The 14554-nt window shown below is 42.4% G+C and overlaps 1 protein-coding gene across 4 annotated transcripts in view; it reads right to left on the reverse strand.

The window, feature by feature from the left end:
- Positions 1 to 14554, reverse strand: part of DOCK11 (dedicator of cytokinesis 11) — a 328799-nt gene that overhangs the window by 197831 nt on the left and 116414 nt on the right. For all 4 annotated transcript variants that reach the window (XM_060182487.1, XM_060182486.1, XM_007530393.3 and 1 more), the window contains exons 8-10: positions 9777 to 9954; positions 9266 to 9345; positions 5609 to 5692 (exon numbers count right to left, since the gene is read on the reverse strand). In XM_060182487.1, the coding sequence (XP_060038470.1) occupies positions 5609 to 5692; positions 9266 to 9345; positions 9777 to 9954 (342 nt within the window). The remainder of the gene's footprint in view (positions 1 to 5608; positions 5693 to 9265; positions 9346 to 9776; positions 9955 to 14554) is intronic.

A 14554-nucleotide genomic window follows, 5' to 3' on the forward strand; every position in this document is an offset into this window, starting at 1 on the left:
ATAGAACGGGAGAAGATCTTTACATGCCATACATCAGACAAGAGCTTAATAACCAACATATATAAAGAGCTTGCCAAAGCCAACAACAATAAAACAAATGACCCCATCCAAAAATGGGGAGAGAACATGGACAGAATATTTACCACAGAAGAGATCTGAAAGGCCAAGAAACACAAGAAAAAATGCTCCAAGTCACTGATTGTCAGAGAAATGCAAATAAAGACAACCATGAGATACCACTTCACTCCTTTGAGAATGTAATACATCAGAAAATATAGCAGCAACAAATGCTGGAGAGGTTGTGAGGCCAAAGGAACCCCCCCAGCACTGCTGGTGGGAATGTAAATTGGTCCACCCCCTGTAGAAAGCAGTCTGGAGAACTCTCAGAAGGCTAGAAGTGGACCTACCCTATGATACTGCAATTCCTCTCCTGGGGATATTCTAAGAAGCCAAACATACCCACCCAAAAAGATCTGTGTGTACCTATATTCTTAGCAGCACAGTTTTTAATACCTAAAACCTGGAAGCAACCCAGGTGTCCAACAACAGATGAGTGGCTGAGCAATTTGTGGTCTATATACACAATGGAATACTACTCAGCTGTAAAAAATGGTGGCTTCACTGTTTTCAGTCCATCTTGGATGGAGCTTGAAGAAATCATATTAGGTGAAATAAGTCAGAAATGGAAGGATGAATATGGGATGATCTTACTCACAGGCAGAAGTTGAAAAACAAGATCAAAAGAGAAAACACTAAGCAGAAGTTAGGCTGGAGTTGATGTATTGCACTAAAGTAAAAGACTCTGGGGTGGGTGGGTGGGAGGGTTCAGGTCCTGGAACATGATGGCAGAGGACCCAGTGGGGGGTGTATTGTTATGTGGAAAACTGGGAAATGTTAAGCATGTACAAACTATTGTATTTACTGTCAAGTGTAAAACATTAATCCCCCAATTAAAAAAAAGATAGGTGTCTGCAAAATCCTTTCTTATGTTGATTGTACTTGAGGACAAAGTGCCAAACTGCCCCAACCTATGAATAAATAAGACATTCCATAGATTATCATTTCACAAGCAAGGAAAACTAATAGATTCAGGAAGCTATCATTAGTGGTTTCCAAGTTTACAAAAAGAAGGACAGAAAACTGCTGATTCTTGGGGCCAGGCGGTGGCACACTTAGTTAAGTGCACATATTACAGTGTGCAAGGACCCAGGTTCAAGCCCCTAGTCCCCACCCCACCTGCAGGGGGAAAACTTCAAGTGGTGAAGCAGGGCTGCAGGTGTCTCTCTGTCTCTCTCCCTTCACCCCCAACTTTCCTCTGCCTATCAAATAAACAAATGAATAAATGAAATTTAAGGGAAAAAAATCTGCTGGGACTTCATGTCTGCACAACTCTACTGTCTTCAGTGTTCATATTCTATATTTCAAAGAAAGATCTCTTTCTCTTTTGTATTTTTATTAATGAGTTAACAGTAATTTACAAGACTATAAGGTAACAGGAATGCAGTCCTATACCACTTACAAAAAAAAAATTAAAAAGAAAAGAAAGCGAGGCTACTAAATAGTCAGAAAAGGCAGCACGGGCCGAGGCTGAAGACATGGATTTGAGAGTCAGTGGCATGAAGGGTGAGAAGTAGGACAAGGCTGGAACCCCCGGAGACCACCTACGTTTTAACAATGAACAGAGGGAAAGGAATCTGCCTAGGAAAACTGATAAACACTGAGTTCAGCTTCTAACAAGAGTGAGGAGTGAGTGTACCCTGGCTGTCACAGAGATATTTTTAAACTTTATCAGTATTAAAAAATTACTTTAAAGTTTAAAGAGAGAGAGAGAGATGGGGAGTCAAGGAATTCCACACCACAGGGGAGGAAACTGCTCCTCCTCTCAATAAAGCTCATAGAATCCTCCTTTTCAATTTACAGGGCTGGACTCTGACAATATCAGTTCAGCAGTTCATTCTCAGTATCTGAACAAACGTGCATCCTGTTCACAAAGAGGACAAACAGAGACAGGCAGACAACTTCCCACACTTGCAATGAGGCCAGAGACCTCGTAGGCAGGAAATGACTAGGTGAAGTTGAGCAGAGTCTACCGCCAAAAATTAGATGCCCACACCAAGAAAGAGAGGAATTTCCCTCAATTGCCTGATTCAAGCCAAAACAGGTACTTCCAGGAGAGCTTTGACTAATTATAGCCATTCTGACCTAGCTTGTACCAGGGACCAAGTCTTCCTTGAATGGGCCAAGAGCATAATACACAAACCTGAAAGTGTACCTTCCCCCGCCCCACACAGTACCTTTATCTACAGAAGTAACGCAACCATGTGGGACTAGACAGCCCCTCGTGAACACTTATCAGTGGAACCAGCAGAGGCAAACTATTGCCATGGAGATCAATTCTAATTTCCGCCCGTTTATCTGCTCTGCCTTCTCTCTTACTCAGACAGGGGAATGTGGAAAGGAACTGGATCAAAACAATCTAGCTCCCAAGTCCTTTCTCTTCTGAGGCATGGGGGGAGGGAGGGAGGGAGAGAGAGAGAGAGTGTGTGTATGTTAGGACATATGTCATACTTCAGTAGTTCCAAGTTGAATCCCCCCACACACACACACACACATATACCCTGCCCAGCTAGTGTTTCTTTATTCTCTAACGTTGGTGGGAGAAAATAATCAACTATGTGTCCCAAGACAGACTTTACATACCACACCATGAATTTCCCCAAGATGAGGCTGCCTTCCCCAATCCACAATGAATCTGTAGTGTACGAATATGAAATGTCTTTCTCAGTGACAGACTCAAATAAAAGCAATATAGTGGGATGCTGGGCGGTAGCACACTGAGTTAAGCACATATAGTACGAAGCGCAAGGACCTGCGCAAGGATCCTGGTTTGAGCCCCTGGCACACTACCTGCGGGGGGTGGGGGTCACTTCACAAGCCTTGAAGCAGGGCTGCAGGTGTCTCTCTCCCCTCTCAATTTTTCTCTGTCCTATCTAATTAAATTGGGAAAAAATGGCCTCTAGGAGCAAATTCCTCCAAGAATTTGTAGTGCAGGCACTGAGCCCCAGCAATAACCCTGGAAGCCAAAAAAAAAAAAAAAAAAGAAAAGAAAGGCAATATAGTTCCAGGACTGCAAAATCACTACACCACAATTTGTTTGTTTGTTTGTTTGTTTGTTATTAAGATACTGGATGCAGTTTCAACCACAGTCAATTGGCTTCATTGTATGCACTTAAAAAGCCTGACATGTCCAATGAGAGCCCAATCATTGTGGGGGACAGGGCAATCAGAGGCCTGTCACACAGGCTTGGAACAAGGAAATTTCTGAATGAGTGTCTTATACCCAGCAATCATTCCCGAGGTCTACTAGTCACTTCTTGTTGTAAAACCACGTAACTTCCTGAAACAACGTAAGATTACTATGGAAGAAGAGAGAGATCAAAACTTTTTTTTTTTTTTTTTTTTTACCAGAGCACTGCTCAGCTCTGGCTTAGGGTGGTGTGGGGGATTGAACCTGGGACTTGAGAGCCTCAGGCATGAAAGTCTCTTTGCATAACCATTATGCTATACCCCCACCCAAGATCAAAACTTTTTTAACCCCCCCCCAATTTCATGCCCTCGTGTAATATATTTACTAAGTAAAATGGCTGTTCCATAGACTACATGATGCTTCAATCTAAAGAAAAAAATATCACAATTTGATAATCATATAAAGAAAAACAAAACCAGTCTCCCCTTTCCCCCAGGTAATTTTCTGTCTTCATTAAGGACATAGGCAACCCTTACAGAATTCATACTTTTCCTCTGAGAAGAGTTCCCAGTTTTTCATTAGAAATATCCTGACAAAAATGTCAAAAGAAAACAAAAACATTCATCTTCCCCCAAATGATTTTTTTGCCCTGTGTATTGCTTTCCAGTTAATATGTAGTACATGTTTATACACTGCAAAATATCTTCCTTTAAACGTTTCCATATACATTAAAAGCCATTTAACTAAAAAAAATGCCAGGGCATTTGCTTATGACCACAGCACTCTGGTAAATAATCATTTCCTACCAAGAAGTGATTTTTTTTAATATCGTGTAATCATAACTACCTCTAGCTTAGTATAAAATGTGTGGGCATCAACTGAGAGAGGTTAGAATACCCATAGATGTGCATGGCTCTACACTAGTTTCCATTTAAAGTGGGATTAAACCAGACACAAAGAACGCATCCCAGTTCTACAGCCCCATTCTTTTTTTAAATAACTTTTTGTTTTGTTTTGTCTCCAGGGTTATTGCTGGGGCTCGGTGCCTGCACCATGAATTCACTGCTCCTGAAGCCATCCTCCCCCCCCCTTTTGTTGCCCTTGTTTTGCTTTTTTATTGTTGTTGTGGTTATTACTATTACTGTTGTCATTGTTGTTGGATAGGACAGAGAGAAATGGAGAGAGGAGAGGAAGACAGAGAGGGAGAGAAAGATAGACACCTGCAGACTTGCTTCACCGCCTGTGAAGCGACCCCCCCTGCAAGTGGGGGAGCCGGGGACTCCAACCGGGATCCTGATGCCGGTTCTTGCGCTTCGCGCTACCTGCGCTTAACCCATTATGCTACCGCCCGACCCCCCAGCCCTATTATAAAGAGTGGAAAATCAACCCATTTTATATGATGTGGTGTTCTTTATAGTTCAGTCACTACAGCTATGACACAATTATATTTCATACACTAGAAGACCGCTGAAACCGAGTTTAGTACATTATAATAAAGCAGAAGACTCTGGGGGAGGAAGGTAAAAGTGGGGGTGGAGAGGGTTCTGAGGTCCTGGTGCATGATGGTGGGGAAAAAAACTAGCAATTAGGTTGGGGTTGAGAGTGTTTTTTTTTTATTTATGAAATGGAAATATTGACAAGACCATAGGATAAGAGGGACACAACTCCACACAATTCTCACCACTAGGACTCAGCACCCCATCTCTCTCCCTTGATAGCTTTCCCATTCTTTATCCCTCTGGGAGTGTTTTGCAGGCACCTATCATGAGGAGATGAGAGACTGTACCGATGTGTCAACAACTGTACTATAAACCATTAACTTCCAATAATATGATGGAATAAAAGAGCTCTTTATCGGGAGCCAGGCGGTAGTGCAGCAGGTGCAAGAACCGGCATAAGGATCCCGGTTCGAGCGCCTGGCTCCCCACCTGCGGTGGTGGGGGGGGGTCGCTTCACAAGTGGTGAAGCAGGTCTGTCTTCCCCTCCCCTCTCCATTTCTCTCTATCCTACCCAACAATGACAACATCAATAATTACTACAACAATAAAACAACAGGGGCAACAAAAGGGAATAAATAAATAAATGTTTAAAAAAAGAGCTCTTTATCTATTTTGAGGAATGAGATGGAAATAGGGAGACTAAGAAAGAGAGAGAGAGACTCAAACTCTATACATAAGTGATAGTCTTCTTTAGTGAAGGTAAGTTGTTCAAGCTGACTGCCCACAATGAACAAGAAATATAAATCAATTCTATCTCTCTAGCAATTTGCCTGCTGTTGCAAAAATCCATCATTTCAGCATTTCATAGCTGTCTGAATAAACAACAATCCTAAGACTATTTCTTGACATAGATCATTGATACCTGGACTTCTGAATCAAAAGAAAAGAGGTTCTGTCTTCCATCTCCTCTGCTGACTTTATTCAGCTGTTCAGTTTCTCTTCCATACTAAAAAAAAAAGGCACACAGAGAATACACAGATGAATACACCAAACATGCTTTGCTTCATACAAAACAGTACTGAACACGTTTTAGATATCTACTTTATGTGAAACTAGAAATCCATACAGTTTCAAAAATAAACTAGTGTCCACTTCAATGTACTTAAGATAGATACATTGGCTTGGCCAAGGTTCCGTGGCATAATAGACTATAGGTCAGATTTGTACATTTTCTTTCCTTATTTCTTTCTCTATTTCTTTTTAAAGATTTATTTCTTTATTAAGGATGGTGAAGGAGGGAGGGAAAGAGAGAGAGAAGGGAGAGAGAGGGAGAGGAGAAGGGGAGAGAGAGAGAAACCAGAGCATCACTCTGGCACATGCAATGCCAGGGATCAAACTTGGGACCTCTTGAGAGACCAGTACTCCAGGGAGTATGCCACTTCTTGGTTACCAAATATATATATTTTCTAGGTGTGCGTTATAACATCAAGAACATGATTTTGATTCATGGGGCTGAGAAATGGTACACCGGGTTGAGCATAGACATTATCATGTGCAAGAATCCAGGTTCGATCCTGATCCCAACCCTGATCAGGGGTGACCCTGATCCCACCTGCAGGGGTGAGAAATTTCACAAGCAGTGAAGCAGTGCTGCAGGTTTTGGTCTCTCTTCTCTCTTCTCTCTCTCTCTCTCTCTCTCTCTCTCCCTCCCTCCCTCCCTCCCTCCCTCTCTCCCTCTCCCTCTCCCTCTCCTTCCTCCATATATATCACCCTGACTCTCTCCAAGTCCTTCCCTCACAACTTCCCTGCCTCTATCAAAAATAATAATAAGTAAATAAAGAAGAATATGACTTAATCCATTGTAGTGGGAAAAGGAATCCAAGAGACTATGGATGGAGAGGGAGAGGGGAGGGGGAGATAAGAGAGAAGACACTATTTGGAACATAATTTCTAATTAATTTCATTGTGCTAGCTGTGGAATTAATATTGCAGAGAATTGTGATTCCGCCAATTTAGGAAAAACAGAATGAACTACGTAGTCTGGAATCACAATGACTCAGAGAGGACACATTAAATCAAACCTACGAAAATCATATAATGCCTGCATCAGAGGATTATGAATATGTTCCTAAATTTGGGAGACTGTTTTGAAAGCTCATGTGAAGAGTACAATTAAAATAGAACAGAATGACTTCTGAACTTATGCAACTTAACAGTCCAAGAAAAGGGAGGAAAGCGAAATAATAATATTAATGATCTACAGGTTTGACGAGTAAATGGATCATAATAATAACACTAATAAACAGGTTTGCAAAAATAAGTAGATTCTAAGTTTCTAATCAATTATAGTACAGAGCCCACTTGAGTAAAATATGTACTTTATTAAGATACTTATATGATAGCTACCTCTTTCTCATCTTCTCCCACTCCCCCACTCCCCCATACATTTATACTTTATTTTTTTTTAAATTTTATATATATATATGTATATAATATATATATATATATATATTCCCTTTTGTTGCCCTGGTTTGTTGTAGTTATTCTTGTTGTCATTGTTGGATAGGACAGAGAGAAATGGAGGGCGAGGGAGACAGAAAGGAGGAGAGAAAGGTAGACACCTACAGACCTGTTTCACCGCTTGTGAAGGGATTTCCCTGCAGGTGGGGAGCCGAGGGCTTGAACTGAGATCCTTAAACAGGTCCATGCACTTCACGCCATGTGTGCTTAACTCACTGTGCTACCACCCAACCCCACATTTATACTTTCAAAACTGGTTCACTTCAAATTCCAAGGGGTGATATCTGCTCACCAAAAATGAGAGAGACAGACAGAGACAGAGAGATGGGGGAGAGAACGTATCTCAGTATTTGTGAGATCCTCTATGTAGCAAGGGATTGGGCATAAGTAAAGAACGATCACTCCATATAATCTAAGATACTTGAGGGCTAGGGAGATAGCATAATGGTTAAGCAAAAAATGGCTTTCATGTCCAAGGCATCAGAGGTCTCCAGGTTCAATCCCCAGTATCATCACAAGCCAGAACTGAGCAGTGCTTTGGTAAAATAAATGAAGGAAAGAAGGAAGGAAGGAAGGAAGGAAGGAAGGAAGGAAGGAAGGAAGGAAGGAAGGAAGGAAGGAAGGGAGGATGGAAGGAAGGATGGAAGACAAAAATCTTTAACTAATGAAATCATCCATGTAGATGTTTATGTGTGGATTCATATATAGCGGGGATATATGATCTCTCATCTGAAAGGAACCTACACACACCAGCAGACCCGAATATAATGTTCAATCTGCATCAATGATCTGGTCCCTTGCGTGGAAAGTATTTGCTTTATGAATGACATATAGTAATTAAACAGGAAAAGATGTAGCAGCTCGAAACCAAAATCTAGAAACACTTCCTGGAATCTGGAGTGAGGGGATGAAATTTTCCAAACTGTTAGCTGGCCCCCAGTGTCACTTTAAGTTTTATTCATTCATTCATTCATTCATTCATTTTACCAGAGCACTGCTCAGTACTGGTTTATGGTGGTGTGAGGGTTTGAACCTGGGACCATAGAGCCTCAAACATGAGTATGTTTGCATAACCATTATGCTATCACCCCCACCACTGGTGCCACTTTAAGAGTGTGACTTTTCTTTTCATTCTCTCCCTGCTCACTCATTTCCTGTGTTTTTTGTCTGTTTGCTTTAAAAGAAATGGCACAGCCAGGGCCAGGTGGTGAAATACCCAATTGACTGCATATGTTACCATGTGCAAGGACCCAGATTCAAGCCTCTGGTCCCCACCTGCAGAGATGAAGCTTCACGAGTGGTGTAGGTCTCTGTCTCTCTCTCTCCCTCTTTATCTTCCCCAGACCATCTCTATCTCTTGTTTCTATCCAATAAATGAAGAAAAGGCGGAAGGAAGGAATAAAGAAAGAAGGGAGGAAAGGACAAAAGGAAAGGAAGAAGGAAAAAATGAAGGAACAAGGAAGGAAAGAAGGAAGGAGGGAGGGAGGGGGAATGGGATGGGGGGCAAGTAGTGACATACCTGACAGAGCACACACATTACCATGCACAAGGACATGTTCAATTCCCATGTCCCCATCTGCAGGGGGGGAAGCTTCAGGAGGGGTGAAGCAGGGCTACAGGTATCTCTCTTTCATGTTCTCTCTCTCTCTCTTCCCTCTCAATTTGTCTCCAGACAATAAACAAATAAAAACACTGAAAATATTAAAGAAAGAATGGGGTGAGGGGCCAGACTGTGGCACACCTGGTTAAGCACACACAAGACCCAGGTTCAGACCTCTGGTCCCCATTCACAGGGGGAAAGCTTCTTCACAAGTGGTGAAGCAGGGCAGCAGGTATCTCTCTTTCACATTCCCTTTCTATGTCCCCCACTCCTCTCAATTTCTCTCTGAGTCTATCGAATAATAAATAAATACATATATATTTAACAAATAATTAGGTGGGAGGTGGGGAGAAAGAAGGCAGGAAATGGCACTGCCCACTGGAAGCCAGGATAAAAACTTAAGCAACTAGTCCCACACTGCCTCTTAGCTAAAGGCAAGATGTCACAAGGAAGATGTACCTTCATCAGTTCGGGATGCATGCTCCTTTCCAAACTGGCCATGATGTTCTCAGCTTTGCCTTGGCTGCCAGTTTCATCCTCTGCAAATTCATTAAAAACAGATGTTCTAAGCCACACAGACCATTACTAATCACCTACAAGGTCTGGCCTATCTCTCTTGCCCCCATTGTCGTGTCGTCCCACCCTCCCCCACTCCATCCTCTCCCTTGAGATTTACTGCAAAGAATTTTGATTATGAAAGTACAAAGAAAACATTAATGGCCTTTTGAAAATCTGCCATGGATTCCCTTATCCGTTTCAGTCTGGTGATATTTCATGTGTCAGAATCCAATGCGGCATCAACTGAGTGGGGGAGGGGGGAGCATACCTCTCAATCCGAACAGTAACTGCTAATGAACAGTGGGTCAGCCTTTAAGGAAAAAGGGCTCTACAGTCACCCTGCACTCGGGATATTTCTGGAGATGAAAGGCCAGGGTGTTATCTTGATGATGAAGCATTAAACAATTCTAACCTTGTGCCGTTTCTGCCGTCTCCTTTTTCTCTTGGACTAAACTGTCGGTATTGATCTGAATAATCTTCTTCAAAGTGATCAGCCACTCCTCCATTTCCTGCTCCGTTTCAGCAGCCAGATAATGGCTGTACTTATCCAACATCTTGAGTTCAAAAGCATGACGGCGCATTTTGGGGCACTAGAAGAGACACATACACACACACACACACACACACACACACACAGAGAGAGAGAGAGAGAGAAGGAGGGAGCTTCAAGTTAGTTTGGTTGCTCTTGTTTTCATTTTCATTTTATTTTTAATATTTTTTTATTTATTCCCTTTTGTTGCCCTTGTTTTATTGTTGTAGTTATTACTATTGTTGTTATTGATGTCATTGTTGTTGGATAGGACAGAGAGAAATGGAGAGAGGAGGGGAAGACAGAGAGGGGGAGAGAAAGACACCTGCAAACCTGCTTCACTGCCTGTGAATCAACTCCCCTGCAGGTGGGGAGGCAGGGGCTCGAATCAGAAGCCTCATGCGGGTCCTTGCACTTTGCGCCACCTGCACTTAACCTGCTGCGCTACCGCCTGACTCCCTTGTTTTCATTTTTAATGTGATGCCAAGGAATGAACTGAAGACTTTGCAAATGCTTGATACTAACAGGCTGCATGCCCAGCCCAACTTTTATTATCCTTATTTTTAAAAAGGAGAGAGAGAGAGAGAGAGAGAGAGAGAGAGAGAATACAGCAATGAAGCTTCTTTTAATGTGGTGGGGGCCAGGCCTGAACCTGAGTCACACACATGGCCAAGCCAAACTGGCTCTTCTCACATGGTAATGTGGGTGCCATCACCCAGCCCCCAAATGCCACTTCTTTCCCCAAAGAATAGCTTCTTTCACAATAAGCTGAAGCTCCAATATAACCAACAAGCAGAGTTTTTTTTTTTTTCTGTCATTCCCCTCTCCCATACTGAGCACAGTCATAGGCACAGAAAGTTGGCACAATATACTGGTATTAAGTAATTCTTGTTACTTCAGGCCTTTCGACACCCTTCACACTTAGATAATCAAACCACTATGAGAAAAATAAGCAAACTGGTTTGCTGTTTCCACTCTTCTGAAAGTTTCCTTTGCATGCATAGATTTTCTAAAACAAAACAAAACAAAAACACCTCAATGGCCAATGAGATAGATCACTTGCATTGAAGGGACCTTTGGTATTATGGTCCTGGTCACTCACTCTATCTTATCTTATCTTATCTTTAGTTGCCACCAGGGTTATCACTAGGGCTCGGTGGCTGCATGATGAATCCACTGTTCCCAGCAGCCAATTTTACCTTTTTTTTTTTTTTCTATTTTTTACTGACAGTACACAGAAAAATTCAGAGGAGTGGGGAGATGATAGATAGATAGACAGACAGACAGACAGACAGTCCTGCAGATCTGCCTCACAGCTTGTGAACTGTAACCCCCCTTCAGGTGGGAAGTGGGGGCTCGAACCGGGGTCCTTACAGATGATATGTGCATTTAACTGGTTCACCACTGCCACAGGCCACTCTATCTATCTATCTATCTATCTATCTATCTATCTATCTATCTATCTCTATCTCTATCTCTCTGTCTTTATCTTTTAATTAATAAATAAATAAAATGTGACCTAGAGGAACTCCAATAGTTGCTTTCTATTATACCCTAAAATGCAATATTGAGGGGGTCAGGTGGTAGGCGCAGCAGGTTAAGCGAATGTGGTGCAAAGCACAAGGACTGGCATGAGGATCCCGGTTCGAGCCCCCAGCTCCCCACCTGCAGGGGAGATGCTTCACAGGTGGGGAGGCAGGTCTGCAGGTGTCTATCTTTCTCTCCCCCTCTCTGTCTTCCCCACTTCTCTCCATTTCTCTCTGTCCCATCCAACAACAATGACATCATGAGCAACAATAATAACTACAACAACAAAACAACAAGGGCAACAAAAGGGAAAATAAGTAATAATAAAAAAGGTTGCCACTCCAAAAGTAATTTTTAAAAAATGCAATACTGACGAGTAATTCACCTTACTATGAAGAATATGACTGACATTAAAGTAAAAAAAAAGACTGTAGTTAGAGATGGGAGTAGGTAGCACAGTGATTCTGTGAACAGATTCTCATGCCTGAGGCTCTGAGGTCCCAAGTTCAATTCCCCATATATACCACCATAAGCCAGAGCTGAGCAGTGCTCTGGTAAAATAAATAACTAATAATAATAATTAATAATAATAGACTGTAGTTGGTTCAAATAAATTGTGACCCCCAGTGAAAAACATGGACAAGACTGTACTGAATACGGGCTCAAAGAGACAATAAAAAGTACCCTCCTTTCCTCAGACACAAGGACACATTCTTTTCTCTAACCACCTTCTGTGTTGTGACAAAAGAAATGTCTGACTAGACAGCACACCCCAGACCCTCCAAAACACCTGAGCACTCACTTTAAGGAAGGGTCACGAATAGATAATTTCCCACTGCGTGGTTGTTATGCAAAGGACCAAGAAAGTTCTTCTTTCTTATCTTCAAAGCCCAGCAAAGGGCAAAATTAAATTGCTGTAGCATGTCATGAAGCTTTATATATTTGAAAAGGTCTGGGAGGAAATATTGTAAATAGATGGAGGAAGGAGAGCAGGGAGTACAATTCAGAAAGGTCAATCCAGACCAGAAGTAATTGGGAAAAATCCAGGGACTCAGGTGTAGAGACTGACACACACCGTGTGTGGCTGTGAAAGTATACCCTGAAACCTGACCATTCTGGAAAATATTGCTGAGTTGCGAAATGAAAAAGTCAAGAAGGAAATTCTCAGTTCCCACCTGCAGGAGGCAAGCAGGTAACGCAGTGCTACAGGTGCCTGCATTTCCTTCTTTCACCTTTTCTGGTTCTCTCTGACTTTATACAGTGAAAGAAAGGTAAAGAGAGAGGAAGGGAGGGAGGGAGGAAGGAAGGGAAGGGAGGAAGGAGAGAAGGCAGAAAGGGAGGGAGGGAGAGGAAGGGGAGAGGAAGGAAGTAAGAGAAGAAGGTTACCAGAAGCAGTGGGGTTTTTGTACACACACTAAGCTGTCTCTCCATCTCTCTCCACTCCCCTCTTGATTTCTCTGTCTCTACCCAAATAAATAAATAATTTTTATAAAGTTATGAGACATATACTCAGTGAAGTGCTACTCAAAAATTTGGAGAGAGAGAGAGAGACTAAGACTCATGCTTGAGGCTCCAAAGTCCTAGATTCATTCCCCTGCACCACCATAAGCTAGAGCTAGGCAGTGCTCTGGTCTTTCTCTATGTATATTTCTCTCTCATTAAAATAAAACTCATAAATATAATTATGTTAGTGTATTTTATTTGTGATTAATAGTGGGTTAAAATATTGAAAGATAGGAGCCAGGTGGTGGCGCCCCTAGTTGAGCGCCTATGTTACAGTGCGCAAGGACCCAGGTTCAAGCCCCTGGTCCCCACCTGCAAGGGGAAAGCTTCACAAGTGGTGAAGTAGTGCTGCAGGTGTCTCTGTGTCTCTCCCTCTCTATCACCCCGTTCCCTCTCAATTTCTGGCTGTGTCTATCTGGTAAGTAAATAAAGATAATTAAAACAATTTTTTAAAAAAAAGATGGCAAGATTAGAGAGTGCAGTGCCACACCACAGCCACCACCAAATTTGTGTGTTCCCACCCTCTCCCCTCCCAGTAATAACCACAGTAGTTCTCACAAAGGCTTAGAAATGGGTGGTTTGCTACTGAACTTGTTGGGGCTGTTCGTGTTTCAAGTTCACATGTATCAATCAGTTCCCTAGACTACACATGCAAGTGAAACTATCTTGGCGTTGTCTTTGGTCTCTTTTTACTTATTTCTCTAAGCATAATCACATGTAGTTGATTTCTTTTGTCCCAAAGAACGGACAATTGTCTTGTTTAATTGCAGAGTAGTATGGCACGGAGTAAACAGCCCCTACTTTCTATAGCGAGTCATCTGTCGATAGGCAAAATCATATAGATAGTATTTTTGAAAGCGCTGAGCAGTGGCACACAGGATTAAGCATACATATTACCATGTGCAAGGACCTGGGTTCAAGTCCCAGTCCCCACCAGTGGGGCGGGGGGCAGGGGGCGGGGGGGGCACTTCACAATTGGTGAAGCAATGCTACAGGTATTTCTCTTTCTCCCCTTCGATTTCCCATTCTCTCAATTTCTCTGTCCTGTCAAATTCAGAAGTAGTTAAGTAAGGTAAGTACAGGCCCAGGTGATGGCACACCTAGTTAAGTGCACCCATCACAGTGCACAAGGACCCAGGTTCAAGGGCCCTGGTCCCCACCTGCATAGGAAAAGCTTCATGAGTGGTGAAGCAGGGCTGCAGGAGTCTCTATGTCTCTTTCCCCCTCTAACTCCCTAGTCCCCTCTCGATTTCTCTCTGTCTTTATCTAATAATATACAAATTTTTAAAAAGAAATGTGTTTTTTTAAACACATTTAAAAATAACTTTTTTAAAAAAGGTAATATTGGGGCCAGTGGTGATGCATCTGGTTGAGCTCACATATTACTATGTGCAAAGACTCAGGTTCAAGTCCCAGTCCCCACCAGCAGGGCAGGAAGCTTCATGAGTGGTGAAGCAGTGCGATAGGCGTCTCTCTCTCCCTTCCCTCTTGATTTCTGTCTGTCTTATCCAAAGCAAATAAATAAAGTATTTTTAAAAGGCACACACATGGGAGCCGGGAATTAGTACACTGGGTTAAGCACACAAAGGCGCAAAGCTCAAGGACCCATGCAAGGATCCTAGTTCGAGCTG

This window comes from Erinaceus europaeus, chromosome X (assembly GCF_950295315.1).
Source record: "Erinaceus europaeus chromosome X, mEriEur2.1, whole genome shotgun sequence".
In the NCBI taxonomy this organism is placed as follows: Eukaryota; Metazoa; Chordata; class Mammalia; order Eulipotyphla; family Erinaceidae; genus Erinaceus; species Erinaceus europaeus.